The sequence below is a fragment of the Mobula hypostoma genome, chromosome 2 (genome assembly GCF_963921235.1).
Source record: "Mobula hypostoma chromosome 2, sMobHyp1.1, whole genome shotgun sequence".
NCBI classification, from domain to species: Eukaryota; Metazoa; Chordata; class Chondrichthyes; order Myliobatiformes; family Myliobatidae; genus Mobula; species Mobula hypostoma.
Genome location: NC_086098.1, coordinates 104,171,488 through 104,196,114, shown reverse-complemented (window position 1 = coordinate 104,196,114; position 24,627 = coordinate 104,171,488). Strand labels below are relative to the sequence as shown.

General features: G+C 39.9%; 1 protein-coding gene across 1 annotated transcript in view; it reads right to left on the bottom strand.

The window, feature by feature from the left end:
• Positions 1-2,197: 2,197 nt before the first annotated feature.
• irak1bp1 (interleukin-1 receptor-associated kinase 1 binding protein 1) overlaps positions 2,198-24,627 on the bottom strand; it is a 53,152-nt gene continuing 30,722 nt past the window's right edge. The window contains exons 2-4 of the mRNA XM_063040322.1: positions 17,575-17,640; positions 13,958-14,088; positions 2,198-7,075 (exon numbers count right to left, since the gene is read on the bottom strand). Of these exons, the coding sequence (XP_062896392.1) occupies positions 6,805-7,075; positions 13,958-14,088; positions 17,575-17,640 (468 nt within the window). The 3' untranslated portion in view covers positions 2,198-6,804. The remainder of the gene's footprint in view (positions 7,076-13,957; positions 14,089-17,574; positions 17,641-24,627) is intronic.

The window sequence follows — 24,627 nt, the reverse complement described above, 5'->3', positions numbered from 1 at the left end:
TGTTCATCCCAGTTTGGCAAAAGAATAAATCAAGGAAGGTAGTGCACCCGTGGCTGACAAGGGAAATTAGGGATAGTATCAATTCCAAAGAAGAAGCATACAAATTAGCCAGAAAAAGTGGCTCACCTGAGGACTGGGAGATATTCAGAGTTCAGCAGAGGAGGACAAAGGGGTTAATTAGGAAGGGGAAAAAAGATTATGAGAGAAAACTGGCAGGGAACATAAAAACTGACTGTAAAAGCTTTTATAGATATGTGAAAAGAAAAAGATTGGTTCAGACAAATGTTGGTCCCCTACAGACAGAAACAGGTGAATTGATTATGGGGAGCAAGGACATGACAGACCAATTGAATAATTACTTTGGTTCTGTCTTCACTAAGGAGGACATAAATAATCTTCTGGAAATAGTAGGGGACAGAGGGTCCAGTGAGATTGAGGAACTGAGGGAAATACATGTTAGTAGGGAAGTGGTGTTAGGTAAATTGAAGGGATTAAAGGCAGATAAATCCCCAGGGCCAGATGGTCTGCATCCCAGAGTGCTTAAGGAAGTTGCCCAAGAAATAGTGGATGCATTAGTGATAATTTTTCAAAACTCTTTAGATTCTGGACTAGTTCCTGAGGATTGGAGGGTGGCTAATGTAACGCCACTTTTTAAAAAAGGAGGGAGAGAGAAACCAGGGAATTATAGACCGGTTAGCCTAACATCAGTGGTGGGGAAACTGCTGGAGTCAGTTATCAAGGATGTGATAACAGCACATTTGGAAAGCGGTGAAATCATTGGACAAAGTCAGCATGGATTTGTGAAAGGAAAATCATGTCTGACGAATCTCATAGAATTTTTTGAGGATGTAACTAGTAGAGTGGATAGGGGAGAACCAGTGGATGTGGTATATTTGGATTTTCAAAAGGCTTTTGACAAGGTCCCACACAGGAGATTGAGCAAACTTAAAGCACGTGGTATTGGGGGTAAGGTATTGATGTGGATAGAGAATTGGTTGGCAGACAGGAAGCAAAGAGTGGGAATAAACGGGACCTTTTCAGAATGGCGGGCAGTGACTAGTGGGGTACCGCAAGGCTCAGTGCTGGGACCCCAGTTGTTTACAATATATATTAATGACTTGGATGAGGGAATTAAATGCAGCATCTCCAAGTTTGCGGATGACACGAAGCTGGGCGGCAGTGTTAGCTGTGAGGAGGATGCTAAGAGGATGCAGGGTGACTTGGATAGGTTAGGTGAGTGGGCAAATTCATGGCAGATGCAATTTAATGTGGATAAATGTGAAGTTATCCACTTTGGTGGCAAAAACAGGAAAACAGATTATTATCTGAATGGTGGCCGATTAGGAAAAGGGGAGGTGCAACGAGACCTGGGTGTCATTATACACCAGTCATTGAAAGTGGGCATGCAGGTACAGCAGGCAGTGAAAAGGCGAATGGTATGCTGACATTTATAGCAAGAGGATTCGAGTGCAGGAGCAGGGAGGTACTACTGCAGTTGTACAAGGCCTTGGTGAGACCACACCTGGAGTATTGTGTGCAGTTTTGGTCCCCTAATCTGAGGAAAGACATCCTTGCCATAGAGGGAGTACAAAAAAGGTTCACCAGATTGATTCCTGGGATGGCAGGACTTTCATATGATGAAAGACTGGATGAACTAGGCTTATACTCGTTGGAATTTAGAAGATTGGGGGGGGGGGGATCTGATTGAAACGTATAAAATCCTAAAGGGATTGGACAGGCTAGATGCAGGAAGATTGTTTCCTATGTTGGGGAAGTCCAGAATGAGTGGTCACAGTTTGAGGATAGAGGGGAAGCCTTTTAGGACCGAGATTAGGAAAAACTTCTTCACACAGAGAGTGGTGAATCTGTGGAATTCTCTGCCACAGGAAACAGTTGAGGCCAGTTCATTGGCTATATTTAAGAGGGAGTTAGATATGGCCCTTGTGGCTAAAGGGATCAGGGGGTATGGAGGGAAGGCTGGTGCAGGGTTCTGAGTTGGATGATCAGCCATGATCATACTGAATGGCGGTGCAGGCTCGAAGGGCCGAATGGCCTACTCCTGCACCTATTTTCTATGTTTCTATGACAAAACCTACAATAGCAAAAATGGAACACTTCAGAGATGCTCTTCAGTAGCAATCTAAGAACCTATCTTCAATAGGGATGGCTACTGCGATTATCATAAGGGTGAAGGAAACCGGGGCCTCTTCTCCACTATATTCCAGAGAAAAGCACAATGACTCCCCAGTGGGGACAAGAGTAACAACAGTCTAATATTACAGGATAAGAATAAACAGATTATAAAACAAACCCCCTTTCATCTGTGAGGGGAAGCAGTCTCTTTATAAGGAAATAACTACCTTGAAACAATATTGTTGGAAACCTGAAGCTAGAAGAAATTTTGGACAAGTTATTTGTGCATAAGCATGAGAATGACATCCAGACTTTCACTGTCTGTATGCCCCTGGCCTGCTTCCAAGGTCCAGGATCCCAAGCATGGATGCCAATTAGGAAAGCCCAGTAGAATGTATGCACAGAGACAGAGTGATTGAATCAAGTATTTCGTGACAGGTTCAATGGACAATGAAATTAGTTTCTTTTGTGGAAATACATCTGAATAATTTCCTGATTAATTTTATGGAAGCACATCTTCAAAAATATCTCTGCTTTGTCTTCAGTATCAGTGATTGTTACATTGAAAGCTGGAAGTCTGTTGTTGTAAGTGTTTAATTCTGTACAGTTTATTGTTCCATTAAGGTGAAACAATTAGTATAATGCTATTATAGCACCAATGATATTTGATCAGGGTTCAATTCCTGCTGCCGCCTGTAAGGAGTCTGTACATTCTCCGTGACCAAACAGGTTTCCTCCTCCATTCCAAAGACTTACAGATAGAGTTAGCAAGTTGCGAGCATGCTGTGATGGCACCAGAAATGTGGTGAGACTTGCAGGCTGCACAACACAATTCTCTACGACTTGATTTGTTGCCTGCGACACATTTCACTGTATGCTTTGATCTACATGTGACAAATAAAGCTAATCTTAATCTATCTTCTGATGTTCCCATTTCATGTTTTTGGTTTTAATTGACTGAGATGTTCTGAATGTTTTCTAGGCTCCTATCCTCAGATGTTCCCTACAGTCAGTTTTAACATTTGAACTCCAACCCCATCAGACAGAAGGGGTGTGGTTTGCTTAGTATAAGTTGGTATACAGCCTTGGAAAGAATTTTGCACTATAGCCTAAAAGTTTTAATAGCATCACAACCATCTTTTAATCAAAAAATTATTGCTAGTAAGAACTAGCTTTTTTTCTGGAATGGCTATTCTTATACAGAAGTTTGTTGGTAAGATGGACCCATAATCAACATAATAAAATATATGGTTTTAAGTGTACTTTGATTTTGGATTCTTAGGGCAACTGAATACTTACAGTACTATGCAAAAGTTTTGGGCATGCTGAGGTTTTTTAAAATAAATTTTGTTTTAAATGTTTTTGTCTTCTGCCTTGTCAGTAGAAAAGAGCAAATTTTAGATATCCAAACATTCATTTTCCAAAAAAATTGAAAGTTAAGAGACATTTTTGTATTTTGTTAAAGAAAGTAACATATTAAATATTAGACTACTTTTCAAATAAAAACTTGATTACTTTTGTAGGTATAAAGCCCAGTGAATGATTAAACAAAGATAACAAACAGGATCCAAATGATCAATCACATTAGTTGAATGAACTAAACTGATTAACTGAAACAAAAATAGGTGTAGAAGGAATCAAACTGGACAAAGGACAACTAAACTAAAAGATGACTATGTGACAGACGTGATAGTTCAACCTTCAAATCATCAATTCTTAGACCATGGCATGAATGATCTTAGCAACAAGACAAAGTGGTCATCCTGTATCAGCAAGTCTCTCCGAAGCAGAAATTTCATGATAGACAGGAATTTCAAGATGTCCTGTCCAAGCTCTTCTAAAGGAGCACGAAGAAATGAGCAAGGTTGATGAACAGAAACACAGTAGTTAGCCACAGAAACTGAATACAGCAGACAAGAGATACATCTAACTGACTTCCCTTCTAAATTGCAAGAAGTCCAGCATTGCTATCAGCTCTGAACTCATAGAAACCACTGGAACCCAAGTACAGTACACCCCTTCACAGTCTGGAGAAGTCTTGTCAGAAGTCTTCTTGGAAGAGTTGCTGCCAAGAAGTCATTCCTCTGAAGTGGAAACAAAGCCAAGAGACTCAACTGTAGAAGAGCTGGAGAGTACTATATGGCTGAATGACTGTAGCCAACAGTAAAGCACGGCAGAGGTTCCCTGCAGGTTTGGGGCTGCATTTCTGAAAATGGAGCTGGTGATCTTGTAGAATTAATGGAATCCTCAATGCTGAGAAGTGCAAGTATATTCTCATGCATCACACAATACCATCAGGAAGGCATCTAAATGGTCCCAACATCATTCTGCAGCAAGACAATGACCCCAAACACACGGTCAAGGTCATAAAGAACTATCTTCAGCAAAAAGAAGAACAGTAAGTTCTGTAACAAATGGTATAATATCAACATCATCAAGGCTGTCTGTAATTACCTGGTGAGACAGAAGCAAGCAAGACAGCCAAATTCTGCAGAAGCACTGTGGTAAGTTTTCCATGATGTGTGGAACAATCTACCAGTCAATTTTCTATAAAACTGCATGACAGTGTACCCAAGAATTGATGCAGTTTTAGAGGCAAAGGGTGGTTACATCACACCAAATATTGATTTGATTTCATTTTTTAGAGTTCACTGCTCTTTATAGTAATTTTTTTGATATGTAGAAACTATTTTAAATTCTTGAAAGGATTTTTGCTTTACAGGTTTTATTTTACATGTGCTTAAGACTTTTGCATAGTACTGCAAGTCTACAAAGTGTTAGGGTACAAATTTATTGTGATGATCACACTTGTACTCCTATTGCTGAAACTCCATTGTGATTAAGTGCAGAGAGGTTAATCTCTGTTCACTGACATTTGCGTATCATAGAAGGGAGGTTAGGATTAGAACTTGGTAGTCTATTACTAAAGCTCATGCTTAGTAGAGAAAAAGATAGACAAACGACACAACATCAGTGCAGGTTCTGTTGTTGTTTGTCATCTATATCAACAATCTGCATGATAATGTAGTAAACTGGATCAGCCGGAAGTTCCGGGAGTCCCCTGCATATTAATAGTGGCTCCCTGATGCCCGCAAATTATATATAGTATCACGGAAATCAATTTTTTTGAGAGCGAGCGAGAGAATACAAGAGAGCGCGAGAGCGAGACAGCAAGCAAGCGAGCGAGAGAGAGTGTGCGAGCGAGAGAGAGCAAGCGAGCGAGCGAGACAGTGCAAGCGAGAGCAAGCAAGAGCGCTTGACAGCACGCGAGCAAACATGAGAGACAGTGCGCACGCCATGGCAGAGTGTTCCAAAGAAAATATAAAACGTACGTCACCCCAGACTACTCTAAAGTGTACCCCTGCCTAATAGGGGTAAAAATAATGACAGTGTTGCTCGCTGCACTGTTTGCAACAGTGACTTTTCTATTGCCCATGGTGGGTTAAGACTGTAAAAGACATGTTGAGGTGAGTTTAACAGGTGTCATTCATTCATTAGCATAGCTAACGTTATTTAAACTAGCTGTCCAGCTGCTAAGGAACTACTCTATTGCAGATATCCCACCTCCCCTGGGAGTCTCCCACAAATTGATGGTGCTACCTCCCTGAAATGAGTTTTTGCAGGGTGGGATGTCTGACACCAAGATTGGGGGTGTAGCTGATAGTGAAAAAGGCTATCAAGGCTTGCAGTGGGATTTGGAAGAGCTGAAAAATATGGGTTGACAAGAGGCAGATGGAATTTAATGCAGAAAAGTGTGAGGTGTTGCATTTGGGAGGACAAACCAGGGTAGGGCACTGCAAAGTGTGGTAGAACAGAAGATCTGGGAATACAGGCCCATCCTTCCTTGAAAGTGGCATTACAGGTAGATAGGGTTGTAAAGAGAGACTAGAACTAGAGGTCATGAGTTAACAGAGAAAGTTAAAATATTTAAGGGGAACATGAAGGGGAACTTCTTCACTCAGAGGGTGGTTTGAGGTGTGGAATAAGCTGCCCGTGGAAGTGGTGGATGCGGGTTCGATTACAACATTTCAGATAAGTTTGGATAAGTATGTGGATTTGAGGGGTATGGAAGGCTATGGTTCAGGTGCAGGTTGATGGGACTAGGCAGAGTAATAGTTCAGAAATACAAAATAATCTGCAGATGCTGTGATCAAAGCAACACTTTCAGTACACTGGATGAACTCAGCCGCTCAGGCAGCATCAATTAGAAACGATGAGTCGACGTTTTGGGCTGGAACCCTTCATCAGGACTGAAGAATGAAAGATGGGGAAGGATTTGAAGAATGCTTGTAGCTTCAGTTGAAAGTCCAGTAATTTGAAAGACAAAGGGGTGGGGGAGGGGAAGCATTGACGTCATAGCCCTTGAAAACAATGGAAGTGGAAGGAGGAGGTGGAACCATGAGGGATATATATAATATAAATTGTCTTATAGATTCCTTTTACAAAAGTTGTTCTTTTTTGTTCCTCACAGTCCTTGATGCTGATTGCAATCAGTTCCACACTGGTTTATTAGTAATAAGTGCTGCAATGCAAAAGCTCAATGCACCTATTTTACTTGCTTCAAGGACAAAAATATACAGTATTTAAACTAAAAAAATCTCCAAACTACAGTCACAATATTGCTGTCCCAAATATGCATTAAAAACTTCATTGTTTCCTTAAAAGCACAACTTAATTATTCCTTTTGCAATTGTCTTTTGATTTAAGTTCAAAAGTCACAAACACTTTGGAATAAACAGTCACAGATGCATTGTTAATCTGCTGCTGCATTGTCAATGGCCTTGTGTTATCAGGAGTTAGTGGTTCAGAAGCACCACCTTCACTCTCTTTGGTTTCTTCTTCCCGAATGATCAAAGGTCTGCCCAGGGACTGGCCAAGCAAGCGGCACACTTCAAAAGCTTTACGGCGAGAATTTGCAACAGCTCGAAGACATGCCTGCCGTCTGTAAAACAAAAGTAGATCTGATACAATTTTATGCTATGTACCTTTTATAAGAAATTGAAAATGGACATCTTAGATTTTAACTTCCTGGTGGAAATGAGCCAGAGAGATAATCACCTGATCCTTTTTTGTCCCTGTCAGGTTGATTGCTCTTTTAAATTGCCAAGGATTTATCACAAGCTAGTAAGGTCCTCTTTAAATATGCTCTGATGATATCATCAAGTCTCTGTAACCGAAGGTCCTAGTTAGAGCAGTGATTCCTCTGCAAGGCAAAACTGCCAGAATCAGCAGCCTGTATAAATCAGGCCAGGGAAGAAGAGGAGTTTATTTTTTTTAGAAAAAAGTAGAAAACACTAGGTTTCATCTGCCTTCCCTTCCAAGATCCTGAATAGATCGAACTAGTACCTAACATCTGCTGTCAGCAGAAAGTTCTGCTTTGTTCTTGTCTGCCAGAGACTGGTGCAGGATGTGGAAATTCTAGTTGCTTGCTTTGGCCTTCAATATAATGATCTCACCCTTAAAATAATTGCACAAGTATGCAGTTTAATAGAAGTCTCTACAAATTTTTCACCAAAAATATAAATAGCCATTTCATCAGTTATCTGCCAGGTATTGAGAGTTCTGGATGACAATTCTCCCAGTGGTCAATTACAGTTTTATATACTCTTTAAAAATCACACCATGCCCATTATTCATAGTTAAAGAATTCCTGCGTGCATGATAAAAATAACTGAATTAAAAATTATTTTTTCAAGCAGAAAACGAGTAGCTTCATCTCTGCTCCTCTCTAAAATTACAAGGCACATTGACCCTTTTGCACACCCCACCCAAACCTATGCCTATCATTGACTGCAATATGACCTTACAAATAACACTTGAAAATGACATTTCACACATGAAAAAAAAACAAGAAAACTGGTACATCAGAGATACCAAGCTCTCAAGACCTTCCTTAATAGAATGGGGACACAATTTATACATTATACCTCTTTTAAAAAATTGCAACTTCCTCAGCAGAATTAACTGAATTTATTGCTGGCCAATGAATCATGTTGTGATCCAGAAAGTAGCAAATTTTGATGCATAGTGGCTTGCTATTCCATGTATTGTAGGCATGTCAAGGTGCATGAGAAAGTAACGAATCCAGTACATCATAACTAAAACTTAAAAATTTGAGACTGTGACAATTGTACTAGTTAGGAAAACTGCAGAGATGGAATTTCCTCATTAATGGAATTAGTGAGCTACCAAAGATGAATAAAAGACAGGAATAAGTGAAGGAAAGTGGTGAACACTGAATGAACAGAGTTAGAGATACAATGGAATTTGATAAACCAAAAGGGATTTAAGAGAAGCACTAAACCTAATGGGAAGGTAAATGGAAGCATAGTACGGTATTTAATTGTAAAAAAGACAGAAGGAAATTTAAGATACTACACAACCACTTGGGATGGATTGAATAAAAATAACTTGGCAGCAAATGCAAATTACAGAAATAAAAATACCACAATTTAGAATATAAAGCGGATCATGATGATTGTGTTAATTAGAAGGGTCCCTAGCCCAGATGTATTAATTCACATTTGAAATACCAATAGAAGGGATAGCAAAGCTATTATGCACATTTTAAATAAATTATTAAATAATGTCAGAAGACAAATATGTAACCAATATAACAGTCAAGCATGTTAAGGGACAATATACTTTTCATCTGAACACTTGATGGTAGGAAATATAAAATAATTCCCAGTAAAAAAAATCTCCACAGACACCCCCAGGTTTTTGTAGTCAACGGTATATTTACTTTGTTTGAATCTTCTGTTACTTGCTGCTCTAGCCATAGTGCCAAAGCTCCTGCTCAGCTGAAGGACCTGGGCAGGAATCACACCACTTAGGAGGGGGAGGAAGAGCAGTCCCAGTAAGCCTTGCGCACACAAGTAGTGGACAAAATTAAAACTGGCTCTGGGTGTCCAACATCAATGACTTATGCTGAATGTTTCAACAGTTAGAAATAAAAACATTCCAAAACCAATAAAAATATTCAAACTATTGACAAAATATGAAACAAACATTATTGAAACATTTTAAGTAAACTAACAAAAAATAAAAAACCTTGATCCCTTGCAGCTGCTCCCCTTCATTCAAAAGGATAGATACAGTACTGCACAATTTATGGATGGATTCAGGAGAAAGTGTCAGAGTACGTTTAAGAAATGCTGGTGAACAGCTGCCAGAACTTCAGAAATTCAGGATTCGACTGATGGTAATTCTGAATTTTAAGGGATTTAATTAGGAAAATGCCAGCATCTACTACTCAGAGTTACAAGTGAAAGAATATACGCTGAATAATGACAAAATAATGGTGGGTGGGGGAGGGGGTTGGGTGCATTGTTTGATAGTGATAGAAAAGAGTTAGATAACAGAAAAAGAGGTGATGGACTTGAAGATAAAATTGCACATTGGAGTCTGCTGGAGAAGACCAAGCAATTAAACACCTATGGGTGGGGGAAGAGGGTTTCCACATAGGATTAAAATGCAAGAAGGAAAAATGAATCAGGACATTTTTTCTTCAGCTCCTGTTCCCACTGTGTACATTAACACTGTATTTGGGGAATGCCATTTTAATTTACTAAGAATTCTAAATTAAAAGCTACTGGAAACAAGTCTGAAGCTGTAGACAGCAGCTTTCAGAGAATGGATTAATGAGTCGAGAGGTGAAGCACATTGGTACACCAAATGGATCTGGGAATGCAACATGACAAACTGCACTAAACACCTTGCAAAGAAAACCTCAAATTAAGATGTATAATTAAGTCAGTGGATGGATAAGACAGTTGGCAAAACACTCACGATAAAAATCACTAGATAGAAGACAACATTCATTGCTGAAAGTTACAAACAGATTATTGAGCCGGTACTTCAACTGTACTAATCAAAGATGTCAAGACTGCAAGCTAGGAATTCAGGAAAGTGGACAGTAATATTCACTGTTCGGCACAAAGGTGGTGCTTTATGTTGGGTGGCACAAAGGTGGATAAATCCCTGAGACCTAAAGAAAAAATATCCTAGGGTATTGTGGGAAGCAAAGGAAAAATATTGCTGGGGTCCTGGTCAAGTTTTTTGTGTTTTCCTTTTGCGACAGTGAGATATCAGATGACTGGCAAGTGGCTAATTAATGTAGGTCCTTTAAGATATGCAAGAACAAGCTGGGATCTAAAGGTCAGTGAGTGAAACATCAGTAGTGGGAAAGTTACTGGAGGGGATCCTAAGAGACATTATACTTCGGTATTTATAAAGGCAAGGATAAGTTCAAGTTTCTGCATGTAAACGTCTCTGAAGATCTATCCTGGGCCCAACACATTGATGCAATTACAAAGAAGGCACAAGAGTAGCCATGTTTCATTAGGAGTTTGAGGAGACTTGGTATGTCACCAAAGGCTCAGGTAAATTTGTACAGATGTACAGTGGACAGCATTCTAACTGGTTGTATCACCATCTGGTATTGAAGGGCCACTGCACAGGATCAGAAAAAGCTGCAGAAAGTTGCAAATTCAGCCAGCTCCATCATGGACAATAGCTTCCCCAGCACTGTGGACATCTTCATAAGGCAATGCCTCAAAAAGGCAGCATCCATCATTAAGGACCCCCTTCACCCAGGACATGCTTACAAAAAGAGCAAGAAAAGTAACATTTTATATATGAAAAACTTTTCTTGCTCTCTTTTTGCACTACTGAATTAATTTTTTAATACAGTGGATTCCAATTAATTGGGCTTTTGGTTAAACAGGATAGGCACTCTCAAAGAACAAAATCGAATCAAGAAAATAGCCAGGATTCACTTCCTTTATTTGGGACACCATGACGCTTTATTAGACTACAGCTGAACAGTTTCCAACTAGCACCAGTCATTTGTACTGTGTGGCCATTAAACATTACACTGTACTTGGAGTGAACAGTTTTTAAATAAATCAGTTGCGTGTGTTTGTGTTTAAAATCTTTTGTCACTTTAGTTGGTGTGAAATAAGCAGTAAGACAGTTCAGAACTGTTTTGATTACTGCTTTCAAGTATTCTAGTTCAGAGGTACCAGAAACAGCCAGGAATGAAAATAAAGTGATTTCACTAATTTAACAAGTTAGGAACTACAAAGAATTTGAAGGTATCAACCATAATCTTGAATGTTACAATGAAAATTAAGATTTGGAGGACGCAATCGTTGAAAGCATTGTATGAAAGCAGTCCACTATTTGCACTAGGGGTCTGTGCTAATTTTAGTCAAGCAAAAGAACACAGTAGCATACACTGGATGGATTCCTCCATTGATAACTATTAGGAACTAATACATAGTTTATGTATTTATTAGTAGTGTTGGTAGTGTTCCAATTTCTTTCTGTATTTCATTGAAGTACATACTTTGTTACTCAATTAAACAATTTTTTTAATATACCTTTTTAACTATTTCCATAAAATTCAGCTAATTGGACCAGCAGCTTAATTGCTCCAAAATGTTCTGGCCCTACTGTCTCCCAATGAACTCTTATTGTAATTTATAGTTTTTTATTATTATGTATTGCACTGTACAGCTGTTGCAAAACAACAAATTTCACAGCATATGCCAGTGATATTAAATCTGATTCTGATTCAGATTAGGGATAGCCAGCAAGCTTTGTGCATGGGAAACCATGATTCATGAATTTGCTTGAGTTTCTGTGAAGAGGTCGCTAAGAAAATTGATGTGGGCAGGGTGGTAGACTTGTCTGCATGGACTTTCAAAAGGCTTTTGTCAAGGTACCAAACGGTAGGTTAGTTTACAAGTTCAGTTCCAGTAGAATCTAAGTGAGCTAAGCCAACTGGAAGAAGACAGGGCGATGGTGGAGGGTTGTTCTTCATTGTCAGTGGTGTTCCACAGGGTTTAGTGCTGATCTACCGTTGCCACATACATACAAACTATTAACAATGGGTGAGAATATAGGTAACATAATTAGTAAGTCTGCACATAACATTAAAGTTGTTGGTACTGTAAAGAAGGTTGTCCAAGGATACAACAGGGTGTTGATTACGTGGGAAAATAGGTAAAGGAATAGCACCTGGGGCTTAACTTACAAGGGCAAAGTGGCATTTTGAGAAGTCAGAGCAAAACATACACAATTAACGACAGAGCCCTATGGAGTGTTGTAGAACAGAGACTTATAAGTATGAGTCATAGTTCTCTGACAGAGGTAACATGGGAGTGTACGGCATGCTTGCCTTCATTGAGCAGGGCACTAAGAACAAGAATTGGTTTGTCATTGTTACAGCTGTACAAGATGTTAGCAAGACCACACCTGGAACAGAGTGTGCAGTTTCAGTTACCAGACTGTAGGAAGGAATTAATTAAGTGAGAGGATGCAGAAAAGATCAGAACTGAAAGCCTAGTTACAAGGAGAAATTGGATAAGCTGGGACTGTTTTCCTCAATGAAGGAGGGTGCTGGGTAACCTTGAGGAATAAAATCACAAGGGGATAAATAAGATGGCATGTCAGTCTTTTTCCTGTTAGTGGTGTTTAAAACTAGAGGCCACAGGTTTAAGGTCAGACAGGACCAGAAGCAAGTATTTTCACACAGAATAGCAGGTAAATACCAGAGGAAGTGGTAGCGACAAGTACAATTACAACAATTAAAAGACTTTCAGGCAGGTACACGGATAGGAAAGACTCAGTGTCAAATGGCCAAAATGCAGGCAACTGGAACCAACTCAAGAAGGCACGTCAGTTAGCATGGATGAGTTAGGCTGAAGAGCCTGTTTATGTGCTATTTAACTCTATGAAACTGAAAAAACAAAGGCTAAGCTCAGCAAGTGAATAAACATCTCTCTTGGAAGGCTACAAGGAGGAACAGGAAGTTTACATTTGTGTAATATCTCCTTAGAAAGAGCCCCCTACATCCAGGATGAAAGGCAGACTAACCATCGAGCCAATGGAAGCCCAAAGGAACGTGGGGATTGCGTTTGGATAGTTTAACATTGTGTACCTAGCCAGCTATCTTATATAGATAATATCCTTACCAATTTTTCAACAATATTATTAGCGGTATTAGAGAGAGTACTTGTATATTAAGAGACAAATAAATAAAGTTCAAATAATCTGCCTTACTCTTTGGGAGGAAATAGCAAAAAAAAGAACAAGATCGAATTAACCGTCGATAATTCAATAGTCTTGTGCAGGATACCAGTGTCTGCCACAAAAAATTTAGGTGCTCCTGATCTCAATCTGAATGTGACTCCATCTAAATGACCATATTCCAAGTCCAATAGTTAACCACTACCTAGTCAGGTAGCAGATACATGAAACGTATACCAGGAGAGAATAATAGCTATTAGATTAATTTTAAAAAATAAATACGTAAGAAAAATAATTAGTGCAATAATAATATTAATAATTTTTCCCCCAATTGAGAGAATTCAGTGTTTCTTTAAGATGCAGCTTAATTAGTCACATTGGGACTACCTGCTCCCAAGATAACAAGTAGACTTTAGATGGGGCAGGATTTTAAATTTTTAAATAGCCTTTACTTTCTTATGTACATTTCCTACTTTTAATGTTCAGATAAAAGTACATGTTACTAACATTCCAATAGCAACTGCAAGACAGAATAGATTTAGAACTTGCATATCAAGTTTTTCGCAGCCTGTCTGATAATTCATAAATAAGATTATAAATGCAATATGGATCAGAACATTCACTTAGATTTAACTAATGGTAATGTTTCAATTCTAGGAAAATGTGGGAAATCAAACAGTAAAAGAATGTTCTTGGAATCTAATTGAACAAATTAAAACATTTGCTTTGGACAATGTGTTAAATCATTACATTACATTCTGATTCTGTACAAAGTAATCAAAGTTACCTGATGTTTTCCACAACTTCGGGTGTGTGGAAGAACTGAGGTGAACTAACAATGACAGAATTGTCTAATTTTTCCACTAACAGGTTACATAAATCTTCCATCTTGCCAAAATCACTGAATATTACACTGACCTAGGAAAGGGCAAAAACAGTGTTTTTTTAAAAGCAAATTCAAATAAAAAGTACAAAACTTCCTGAACTTTATATGACCTTATAACTGATAAACCATCAATTCTGTTTTATCTAACAACTGTAGTATTTATTCATTTTCCTTCAAATTGAAGGTCACAATAAGAAATTGTCAATGTTATTTCAAAGATTAACATGATATGCATTTAATGCAGGTTGATGTCTTTTGCTGCTTTCACTATTCACAGATATGAGATGTAAGTATATTCTGTTCCACATTCTAGGATTATATAATGGTTAGCTGTCTAGAGCAGCGGTCCCCGACCACTGGGCCGCGAGGAAGCGATATGATTTGGTCAGCTGCACCTTTCCTCATTCCCTGTCACGGCCACTGATCAGCCATTATGCATGCGAGGTCATGACCTGCGCGTCATCCATGTCAGGGCGGGAAGGCAATCAACTCCTCGAGCTTGCAAATGACGACGGGCTGAAAAGTATGTTTGACATCACATCTCTGTCGGCATTTTGGATCAAAGTCAAGGCTAAATATCTTCAGATAGCCACTAAAGCACTGAAAACGTTGCTTTCATTTCCAACATTTTTCTACTAAGCGGAGTTTTCTGCAATGAATGCAACGAAAACTAAATTGCGGAATAGACTGGACATAAGGAACCCCCTTCGAGTATCGATGTCTCCCATCACCCCTTGATAGAACGGTGTTGTTGCGGGGAAACAAGCCCAGGGCTCCCGCTGATTCAGCGATATTGGTGTGTTGCAATGATTTTATATATTCATACGGGGAAATATACATGCTGTGTGTTTAATATCCAAATGTTACTTAAAATGTTATGATGCTATTGACTTATAAGTGACCTATATAACCATATAACAATTACAGCACGGAAACAGGCCATCTCGGCCCTTCTAGTCCGTGCCGAACGCTACTCTCACCTAGTCCCGCCGACCTGCACTCAGCCCATAACCCTCCATTCCTTTCCTGTCCATATACCTATCCAATTTTTCTTTAGATGATAATATCGAACCTGCTTCTGCCACTTTTACTGGAAGTTCGTTCAACACTTCAAGCTCCCCTGATAATTGACTTATCATTATATCCATGCGAGGAAAATATACGCTGTGTGTTTAATATTAAATTTGTTAGATAAACCCGTTTAGAAACAAAATTGAGTGTATTACCCACTTATCACCTATATTCCGGTAGTGATTAACACCCATCCCCATGAACAGAATCGCCAAAAAGGATTTGCTTGGGGGGGGGGAAGGAATCGGCAGGTCACGACACGCATGCGCATTGGTGCCCGCACAAGGCTTCATGGTCATTATAGCCTTTTGGGTAAACAACGCATTTGACTGCTACTCTTGTTCGTTGGCAACCCTAACCCTAACCCGCCCCCCGTCGGCCGGTCCGCAAGAATATTGTCAATATTAAACCGGTCCGCAGTGCAAAAAAAGGTTGGGGACCCCTGGTCTAGAGCATTCAAAAATGAAAGAGCGATCTAAGCAAGTAAATTCCCCATAAAATTTTCAATTATTTTACTTGATCCACACAATAATAGGTTTAAACTCCAAAACTCACTTTTGATCGGCTTGCTAGTCATTTTAAAATTTAACGTACACTTGAAGTAAGGGTACAGGGGGACACACAATTTGTCACAAGTCAAACAGAAGGCAGCTATTTGGGTAACAGATGAATGATAGAAAGTTCTGGAACTGGGAGATACAGAACACTGTATTTACTGGACATCTGAAACAAAAAGGAATGCTGCAAATAGCTATAATCTTTAAAGAGGGAAAACTAGCTTATTTATTTATTATCATTATTTATTAAATCTAAGGTCAGGGATTATATGGGAGGCAGGGTTTGAGGGTCGGCACAACATTGTGGGCCGAAGGGCCTGTACTATGCTGTACTATTCTATGTTCTATGTTCTATTTCATGTTACAAGTGGATAAGCTTACATCAGAACTGTTTGTTTTTAGAGACAGGCAAAATAGTGATGGCTACCGGAAAATGTTGAGTTCAATACTAATTCCTGAGAGCTACAATACATTTAAACGGAAGATGATGTGGCGTTCCTTGAGCTTACATAGGCTTCATTAAAATAGCATAAGAGACCAAAAGCAGATCTGGATGTGCAGGAGTAGAACGGGTAATTAAAGTGCCAATGGAAACTCAAGATTTTTGTAAAGCAGTCACCCACTGTTTTCAGTCATTTCAAGAGGAGAGCACGTATTGTGAATAGAGAATTGAATTCTCGATTAGAAGTACATGTGAATTGCTGTTTCACATCAAACAACTGTTCAAGTAGCTGAATGGTGAGATAGGAGGAGGTAAATTGGCAGGTATGGCATCTCTAGTTTTTGGCTGATAAGTGCATGTGGTTGAGCAAACCATAGAGTTGTAAATGCTCCCTTTGGGATACTGGAAGGGAAGGCAAGGAGAGGGAAGACGTATCTGGTGGTGGAATCTCAAAAGAATGAGCAAGTAACAGATACTGTGCCACTGAACATGTTGGCTGAATGTGCCTCCAAAGGAAAAACTCCTCTGGCTGGAAGGCGAGCAATGAGAATGCAGTGTTTGAAACAGAGTGAAGATCTAATCAATTATTATAAAAGCAAAGGTATTATCAAGGAAACAAGGAAGACATCTTAAAGATATGGGAGGCTTGCCATCAAAATGGCTGTGGTGGGGACAGAAAAAACCTGGGACAAAAGAATGCTTACAAAAGCAGGGAGAGAGGATTTTTAGTCAACATAGCTGCAGGAATTTAGTCACTCCATATCTTCTCAGAAGGAGATAGAAAAGCCACAAAAGGGAAGGGAAGAGTGATATATCGACCACTAGAAAGTGGGAGAAGAATAGAAATTGAGAGCAAAATTAAAATATTTGAGTCTTGTACTTTTTCCAGGAAGCAGCAACAGCTAGTACCAGAAAACAAGCCAAGAACTTGAGTAAGTCTGAAACAATGACTGATGGGCCTTGGGTGCATATGAGAATTCATAATAACACCTTTAAAATCCTGAATACTTTAAAAAAAAGTGTTTAAAGTAAAAGAAATAACTGGATGATTTTGGCAGTAGGTGGATGCTCTGGAAGCTAACAGTCATTATCAATAATGGAAGTCTCAGAGCAGGATGCACGTTGAGCAAAATGAGAGCAGTAAACTAAGCCTTGAAAAGTACCCTACCTAGTAAACTAATTAACTCACTGCCATAAAGAAAATAAAATGTACAAATTCTATCAACAAGACTGAAATTTACAAATACATTTGCTAGTACTCTACAATTATATATGTAACTGAAATGAACTGTTCGTATTTAGCAATCAACTTTGCCTTTTCAAATGAAATCAAAACCGATGGTAACAAATATTTATTTGGCCATAATTATTATAATCAATTTATTGCCATGGATAGCTTATACCCTGCATGTTCTTACAAGTTTATGCAAAATTAAAAAAGATGGTACCTCTGCTTCCATCTGATAGCCATTTTCAATTCGGCGAAAATCCTTAGTCACTATAATATTGTCTTCCTACAATAGAAAAAAAACTTCAAAAAAATGCTGTAGATAAGAGTGCAGACTGTACTTAGAATAAAATTACTGCCCACTGAATGCATGCATTACCTTATCAGCAAGCAACCCTCAAGTTATTTCTCACTGGTCAATAGAAGACATTTATTTCAATATAGCATGAATAAAATTCAGAGATAAAATTCAAAATTAATTTCCACAATCATTCGCAACAGTGAAATGAATTGATTGATAAATCGTATGTTAGATATTGGAATTTTCAAATAATGGGAGTTATAAGCCTTTAGATTTTTCTTGAGTTAGTGCAGGGATGAGCTTGAGAATTGTTTTATCAAGAGAAATGGGTTGAGTGCCGGATAAAAGAAAAATGGTTTCCAATTGTTCTAAAAAAAACAGAACCTCTTCTCTCTTGCTGGAAGGAAAAGGAAATCATGATTTAAGACAACCTTTAACAGTTGAGGGAAGTACTCCAAAGATCTTACCTGCAATTTGGGCAATAATGCGGTCCTGTGTTCCTAGATAGCCATTTTACTACCACTATTCCATCAGTGCCCCTGCTAAGAACAGACAGCCCAGCTATTTTCTGTAAGAGCCAACTATTTACTATGTAGGTCTGTACTTTAAGATAGAAGTACAAGAGGTACAAGAGCCTGTTGACCCCCAGTCAATGTTTTAGAAATAGCTTCATTCTCTCTGCCACCAGAACACGAACTCTTTGTTTTGCGCATTTTGTAATTTATACAACAGCTTCCACAACATATATCAGTGACAATAAACCTGATTCTGTTGTACATTAATTGATTTTCTGCAAGTTAATTAATTAAATGTTTATTGTTCACATGAAATTGTTCCAAATTTCTGAACAATATTCCATTTGGTTTTGTTGTAACAATTAATCTACCTTTGATCCTGTCATAAATACTACAATGGATCACTTTTGTTATGTATTGACAGTGAAGTTCTATTTCCACAAAGTGCTTCAATTTTGGTCACAAATATCAAAATTCCAAATGAAGCAACCTGAATAAATTTTGCTCTCTGGCATGCAAATGATAACCCTTTCATTTAGATGAATCAATCTTGTGTCAAACTTTGATTACTTTTATATGCAGAAATAAAATTTAAGCTCCACGATCTATACATTACTGTTCACATGTACTTAATTCTGTCTTAGTCTCTCACAAAAGAAAATACTGTCTCAACAATCAATGTAAAAATAGTATTCCTCTCCCAACTCTCTCTCTCATCTTGGATCAAACACTTTTCAATGTAATTTTTAAACTCACATCAATTCCATATCGAAATTGTTATTAATGCAAGTTTGTTACTATCCATACAAAATTTTCACTGACAGTTGTAGTAATAATAAATTCCCGTTGATGGCACTGGTGATATGTTAGAAATGCCAATATGCCATGCCCTTCCAACTCTATGTTTGCTATTAAACAAACGGCAGAATCTATATTGTACTATCTAAGTATATCTTCAGAATAATGCTCTAAATATTTAATCAGAACAAGGCAATCACTATTGTAAACAATTAAGATGGAAATCTTGAGAAACACATACACAAAATGTGGGATTCCAGTTTAAGATGGGGCTGCTAAAACGCAGCAACTTCTCGCTGGTGGCTAACGAAACAGGGAAAACAACTAAATACTTTGTTAATCACACATTTTCTGCCAAATAATCATTGTAAGTAATAGTCTGTAACTTCACGTTAGACCTGAAGGCAATTCAATGTGGCAGTACAGAGGCAAGGTGAGGTGGCAGGCCTGTCCCTGAGAGCGAAGAAGACCAGAGTTTCAATCATTTTAAGCACCATGCCAAACCTGAAAGATCAGCTACAGGCCAAATCAAGGCGGTGAGGTCCAGGTACCAAAGTGTACCAAATCCACTCAACTTGATGTTTGGATGGAAATTTATGTGCCATACTAAATCCATAATGTTAGTTACAGGCCAAATCAAGGCAGTGAGGTCTGGGCACCACAGTGTACCCAATCAACTGAATTCGATGTTTGGATGGAGACATAAGCAAAGGGCTGAATCGGAAAGGACAAGTGTGGGCCGAATCAAAGTGGTGTCGTCCTGGCCCCAGAGCAATTGAATCTGATGTTTGGACATCGATTCAGGCACTAGGCCAGACTGAAAACATCAGGACATTGGGGCCCGAGGTGAGGGACGGACCGGTTCTGATCACTGCTCCACGACTCGGCTCTGCATTGAACGATGGGACTCTCTTTGTGGTCATCCAATTCAGAACGCTGCTTGCTTGTGGTTATTGTTTCATGGGCATGAGGTGTTTTTTCCTCTCTGCACATTGGTTGTTTGACAATCTTTAAAAATTTTTTTTTTGAAGTTTCTTTGTTTCGTGGCTGCCTGTTAGGAGATGAATCTCAAGGCTGTATAATGTTTGCATACTTTACATATGGTGGTGCTAGAAAGTTTGTGAACCCTTTAGAATTTTCTCTATTTCTGCATAAATATGACTTAAAATGTGATCAGATCTTCACACAAGTCCTAAAACTAGATAGAAAACCCAATTAAATAACACAAAAACATATTTGTTCATTTTTCTTTGAGAAAAATGATCGATTATTACATGTATTTGATGGAAAAAGTATGTGAACCTTTGCTTTCAACAACTGTTCATCAGCCCTGCACATTGGCTTGGAGGAATTTTAGGCCATTCCTCCTTGCAAAACTTCTTCAACTCTGGGAAGTTGCTGGGCTTCCTTGCATGAATTGCTTGCACAACATTTCTATAGGATTAAGGTCAGGACTATGACTCACCCATTCCAAAACATTAATTTTCTTCTTTTTAAACCATTCTGTTGTTGATTTCCTCATCTTTCAGATCATTGTCTTGTTGTATTATCCAACTTCTATTAAGCTTGAGGTGACAGATTGCTATCCTGACATTCTCCTGTAAAATGTCTTGATACACTTTTAAATTCATTGTTTCCTCAATGATTGCAAGCTGTCCAGACCCTGAGGCAGCAAAGTAGCTCCAAACCATGATGCTCCACAGTTGGGATGAGGTTTTGGTATTGGTGTGTAGTGCTCTTTTTCCTCCAAACATAGCAATATGCATTTCTGTCAAAAAGTTCAACTTTTGTCTCATCTGTCCACAGAACATTGTTCCAAAAGGGTTTTTAGGACATCCAGGTGGTCTTTTGCAAAACTTGTGGTGTGCAGCAATGTTTTTGTTTTGGAGACCAATGGTCTCCTCCATGGTGTCCTTCCGTGAACACCATTCTTGTTCAGTGTTTTTCTTATAGTGGACACAAGACCAGAGACTTCAGCACGTTCTAGAGATTACTACAGGTCTTTTGCTGTTATCCCTGGGTTCTTTTTCACCTCCTTCAACATTGCATATTGTGCTCTTGGTGTGATCTTTGCAGGATGCCCACTCCTAAGGAGAGTAGCAACAGTACTGAGTTTCCTCCATTTGTAGACAATTTCTCTTACTGATGAACACTCAGGTCTTTAGAAATACTTTTTTAGCCTCTTCCAGCTTCATGCATCCCTACAATTCTTCTTCTAAGATTCTCTGAAAGTTGTTTCGATTGAGGCAATAAACAGACTCTGTTTGAGAAGAGCAGGCTCTGTCAGTAACCTGACTTTGTGCTTTGTGTGTCTTTTTTATAGGGCAGGGCACCTCTACAATGCACACCTCCAATATCACCTCATTGATTGGAATGACTGGGACTGGGACTGGGAGTTACTCTATTGTCGCCAAACAATTGATACTAGAACGTGCAATCATCATAGCGATATTTGATTCTGCACTTCCCACTCCCTGGATTACAAACCTATAGTAAATATTAAAAATTTAAATTATAAATCATAAATAGAAAATAGAAAATGGAAAGTAAGGTAGTGCAAAAAACCGAGATGCAGGTCTGCATATTTGGAGGGTACGGCCCAGATCTGGGTCAGGATCTGTTCAGCAGTCTTATCACAGTTGGAAAGAAGCTGTTCCCAAATCTAGCCGTACGAGTCTTCAAGCTCCTGAGCCTTCTCCCGGAGGGAAGGGGGATGAAAAGTGTGTTGGCTGGGTCGGTCGTTTCCTTGATTATCCTGGCAGCACTGCTCCGACAGCGTGCGGTGTAAAGTGAGTCCAAGGACGGAAGATTGGTTTGTGTGATGTGCTGCGCTGTGTTCACAATCTTCTGCAGCTTCTTCCGGTCTTGGACAGGACAACTTCCAAACCAGGTTGTGATGCACCTTAGAAGAATGCTTTCTACGGTGCATCTATAAAAATTAGTGAGGGTTTTAGGGGACAGGCCAAATTTCTTTAGCTTTCTCAGGAAGTAAAGGTACTGGTGGGCCTTCTTGGCAGTGGACTCTGCTTGGTTGGACCAAGTCAGGTCATTTGTGATATTGACCCCCAGGAACTTAAAGCTTTTGACCTGTTCCACTTGCGCACCACTGATGTAAATTGGGTCGTGCGGTCCACGACTCCTTCTGAAGTCAACAACCAATTCCTTCATCTTGCTGACGTTGAGGGATAGGTTATTGTCTTCGCACCATGCCACCAGGTTCTTAATTTCCTCTCTGTACTCAAACTCATCATTATCCGAGATACGGCCTACAATTGTTGTGTCATCAGCAAACCTATATATTGAGTTTGATGGAAACTTGGCTACACAATCATGGGTGTACAGTGAGTACACTAGGGGGCTGAGTACACAGCCTTGTGGGGCACCGGTGCTCAGAGTGATTGTAGAGGACAGCTCGTACCCTATTTTTACAGCCTGGGTCCTGACTGTGAGGAAGTTGAAACTCCAGCTGCAGATCTGAGTGCGAAGGCCCAGGTTCTGGAGCTTAGGAATCAGTTTATTTGGAATAATGGTATTAAAGGCAGAGCTGTAGTCAATGAAAAGGAGCCTGAATAGGAGCCTCAATGAATAGAGATAGAGATAGTCATAGTCATACTTTATTGACCCCGGGGGAAATTGGTTTTCGTTACAGTTGCACCATAAATAATTAAATAGTAATAAAACCATAAATAGTTAAATAGTAATATGTAAATTATGCCAGAAATAAGTCCAGGACCAGCCTATTGGCTCAGGGTGTCTGACCCTCCAAGGGAGGAGTTGTAAAGTATGATGGCCACAGGCAGGAATGACTTCCTATGACGCTCTGTGTTGCATCTTGGAGGAATGAGTCTCTGGCTGAATGTACTCCTGTGCCCACCCAGTACATTATGTAGTGGATGGGAGACATTGTCCAAGATGGCATGCAACTTGGACAGCATCCTCTTTTCAGACACCACCGTCAGAGTGTCCAGTTCCATCCCCACAACATCACTGGCCTTACAAATGAGTTTGTTGATTCTGTTGGTGTCTGCTACCCTCAGCCTGCTGCCCCAGCACACAACAGCAAACATGATCGCACTGGCCACCACAGACTCGTAGAACATCCTCAGCATCGTCCGGCAGATGTTGAAGGACCTCAGTCTCCTCAGGAAATAGAGACGGTTCTGACCCTTCTTGTAGACAGCCTCAGTGTTCTTTGACCAGTCCAGTTTATTATCAATTCGTATCCCCAGGTATTTGTAATCCTCCACCATGTCCACACTGACCCCCTGGATGGAAACAGGGGTCACCGGTACCTTAGCTCTCCTCAGGTCTACCACCAGCTCCTTAGTCTTTTTCGCATTAAGCGGCAGATAATTCTGCTCACACCATGTGACAAAGTTTCCTACCGCAGCCCGGTACTCAGCCTCATCTCCCTTGCTGATGCATCCAACTATGGCAGTCATTAGAAAACTTCTGAAGAGAAAGAGATAGAGATAGAGATAGAGGACTGCAAGCAGGAGCTAGCAACAGTAATGGGGGAAGTTCGATACTTTCCCATGCCCAAAGGATTGGGTGAATGAGCGGCACACAGTGCATATTGGATATGTGACTGTCACTTCATATGATCTATACGTGATTTTCGGAGTATTCTGTGGCAACCACTTTCGTTAACCCTTACATGTATTCGGGTGTTATGTGGTGACCATTTGTGCTAAGGAATATTCCGTGACTGTCATCTTGTAATATCTCTACATGGATTTCGGAATACAACACAATGGCTGAGATCTTCTGTGACTGTTACTTCATTTTCCCAGCGTGGAACCTGTGGAATTCTTCATGATCGTCTCCTTGCTGCTTCCCGCATGCATGCTGAGCTCGTTGACTTCATCAACTTTCACCCCTCAAGTTTACCTGGTCCATTTCCGACACCTCCCTCCCCTTTCTAGATCTTTCTGTCTCTATCTCTGGAGACAGCTTATCTACTGATGTCTACTATAAGCCTACTGACTCTCACAGCTATCTGGACTATTCCTCTTCACACCCTGTCTCTCGCAAAAATGCCATCCCCTTCTTGAAATTCCTCCGTCTCCGCCACATCTGCTCTCAGGATAAGGCTTTTCATTCCAGGACGAGGGAGATGCCCTCCTTTTTTAAAGAAAGGGACTTCCCTTCTTCCACTATCAACTCTGCTCTCAAACACATCTTCCCCATTTCACGCACATCTGCTCTCACTCCATCCTCCTGCCACCCCACTAGGAATAGGGTTCCCCTGGTCCTCACCTACCACGCCACCAGCCTCTGGGTCCAACATATTATTCTCCGTAACTTCCGCCACCTCCAACGGGATCCCACCACTAAGCACATCTTTCCCTCCCCCCCCGCTCTGCTTTCCGCAGGGATCGCTCCCTATGCGACTCCCTTGTCCATTCGTCCCCCCCTTCCCTCCTGGCACTTATCCTTGTAAGCGGAACAAGTGCTACACATGCCCTTACATTTCCTCCGTTACTGCCATTCAGGGCCACAGACAGTCCTTCCAGGTGAGGCGACGCTTCACCTGTGAGTCGGCTGGGGTGATATACTGTGTCCGGTGCTCCCTACGTGGCCTTCTATATACTGGCGAGACCCGACGCAGACTGGGAGATCGTTTTGCTGAACACCTACACTCTGTTCGCCAGAGAAA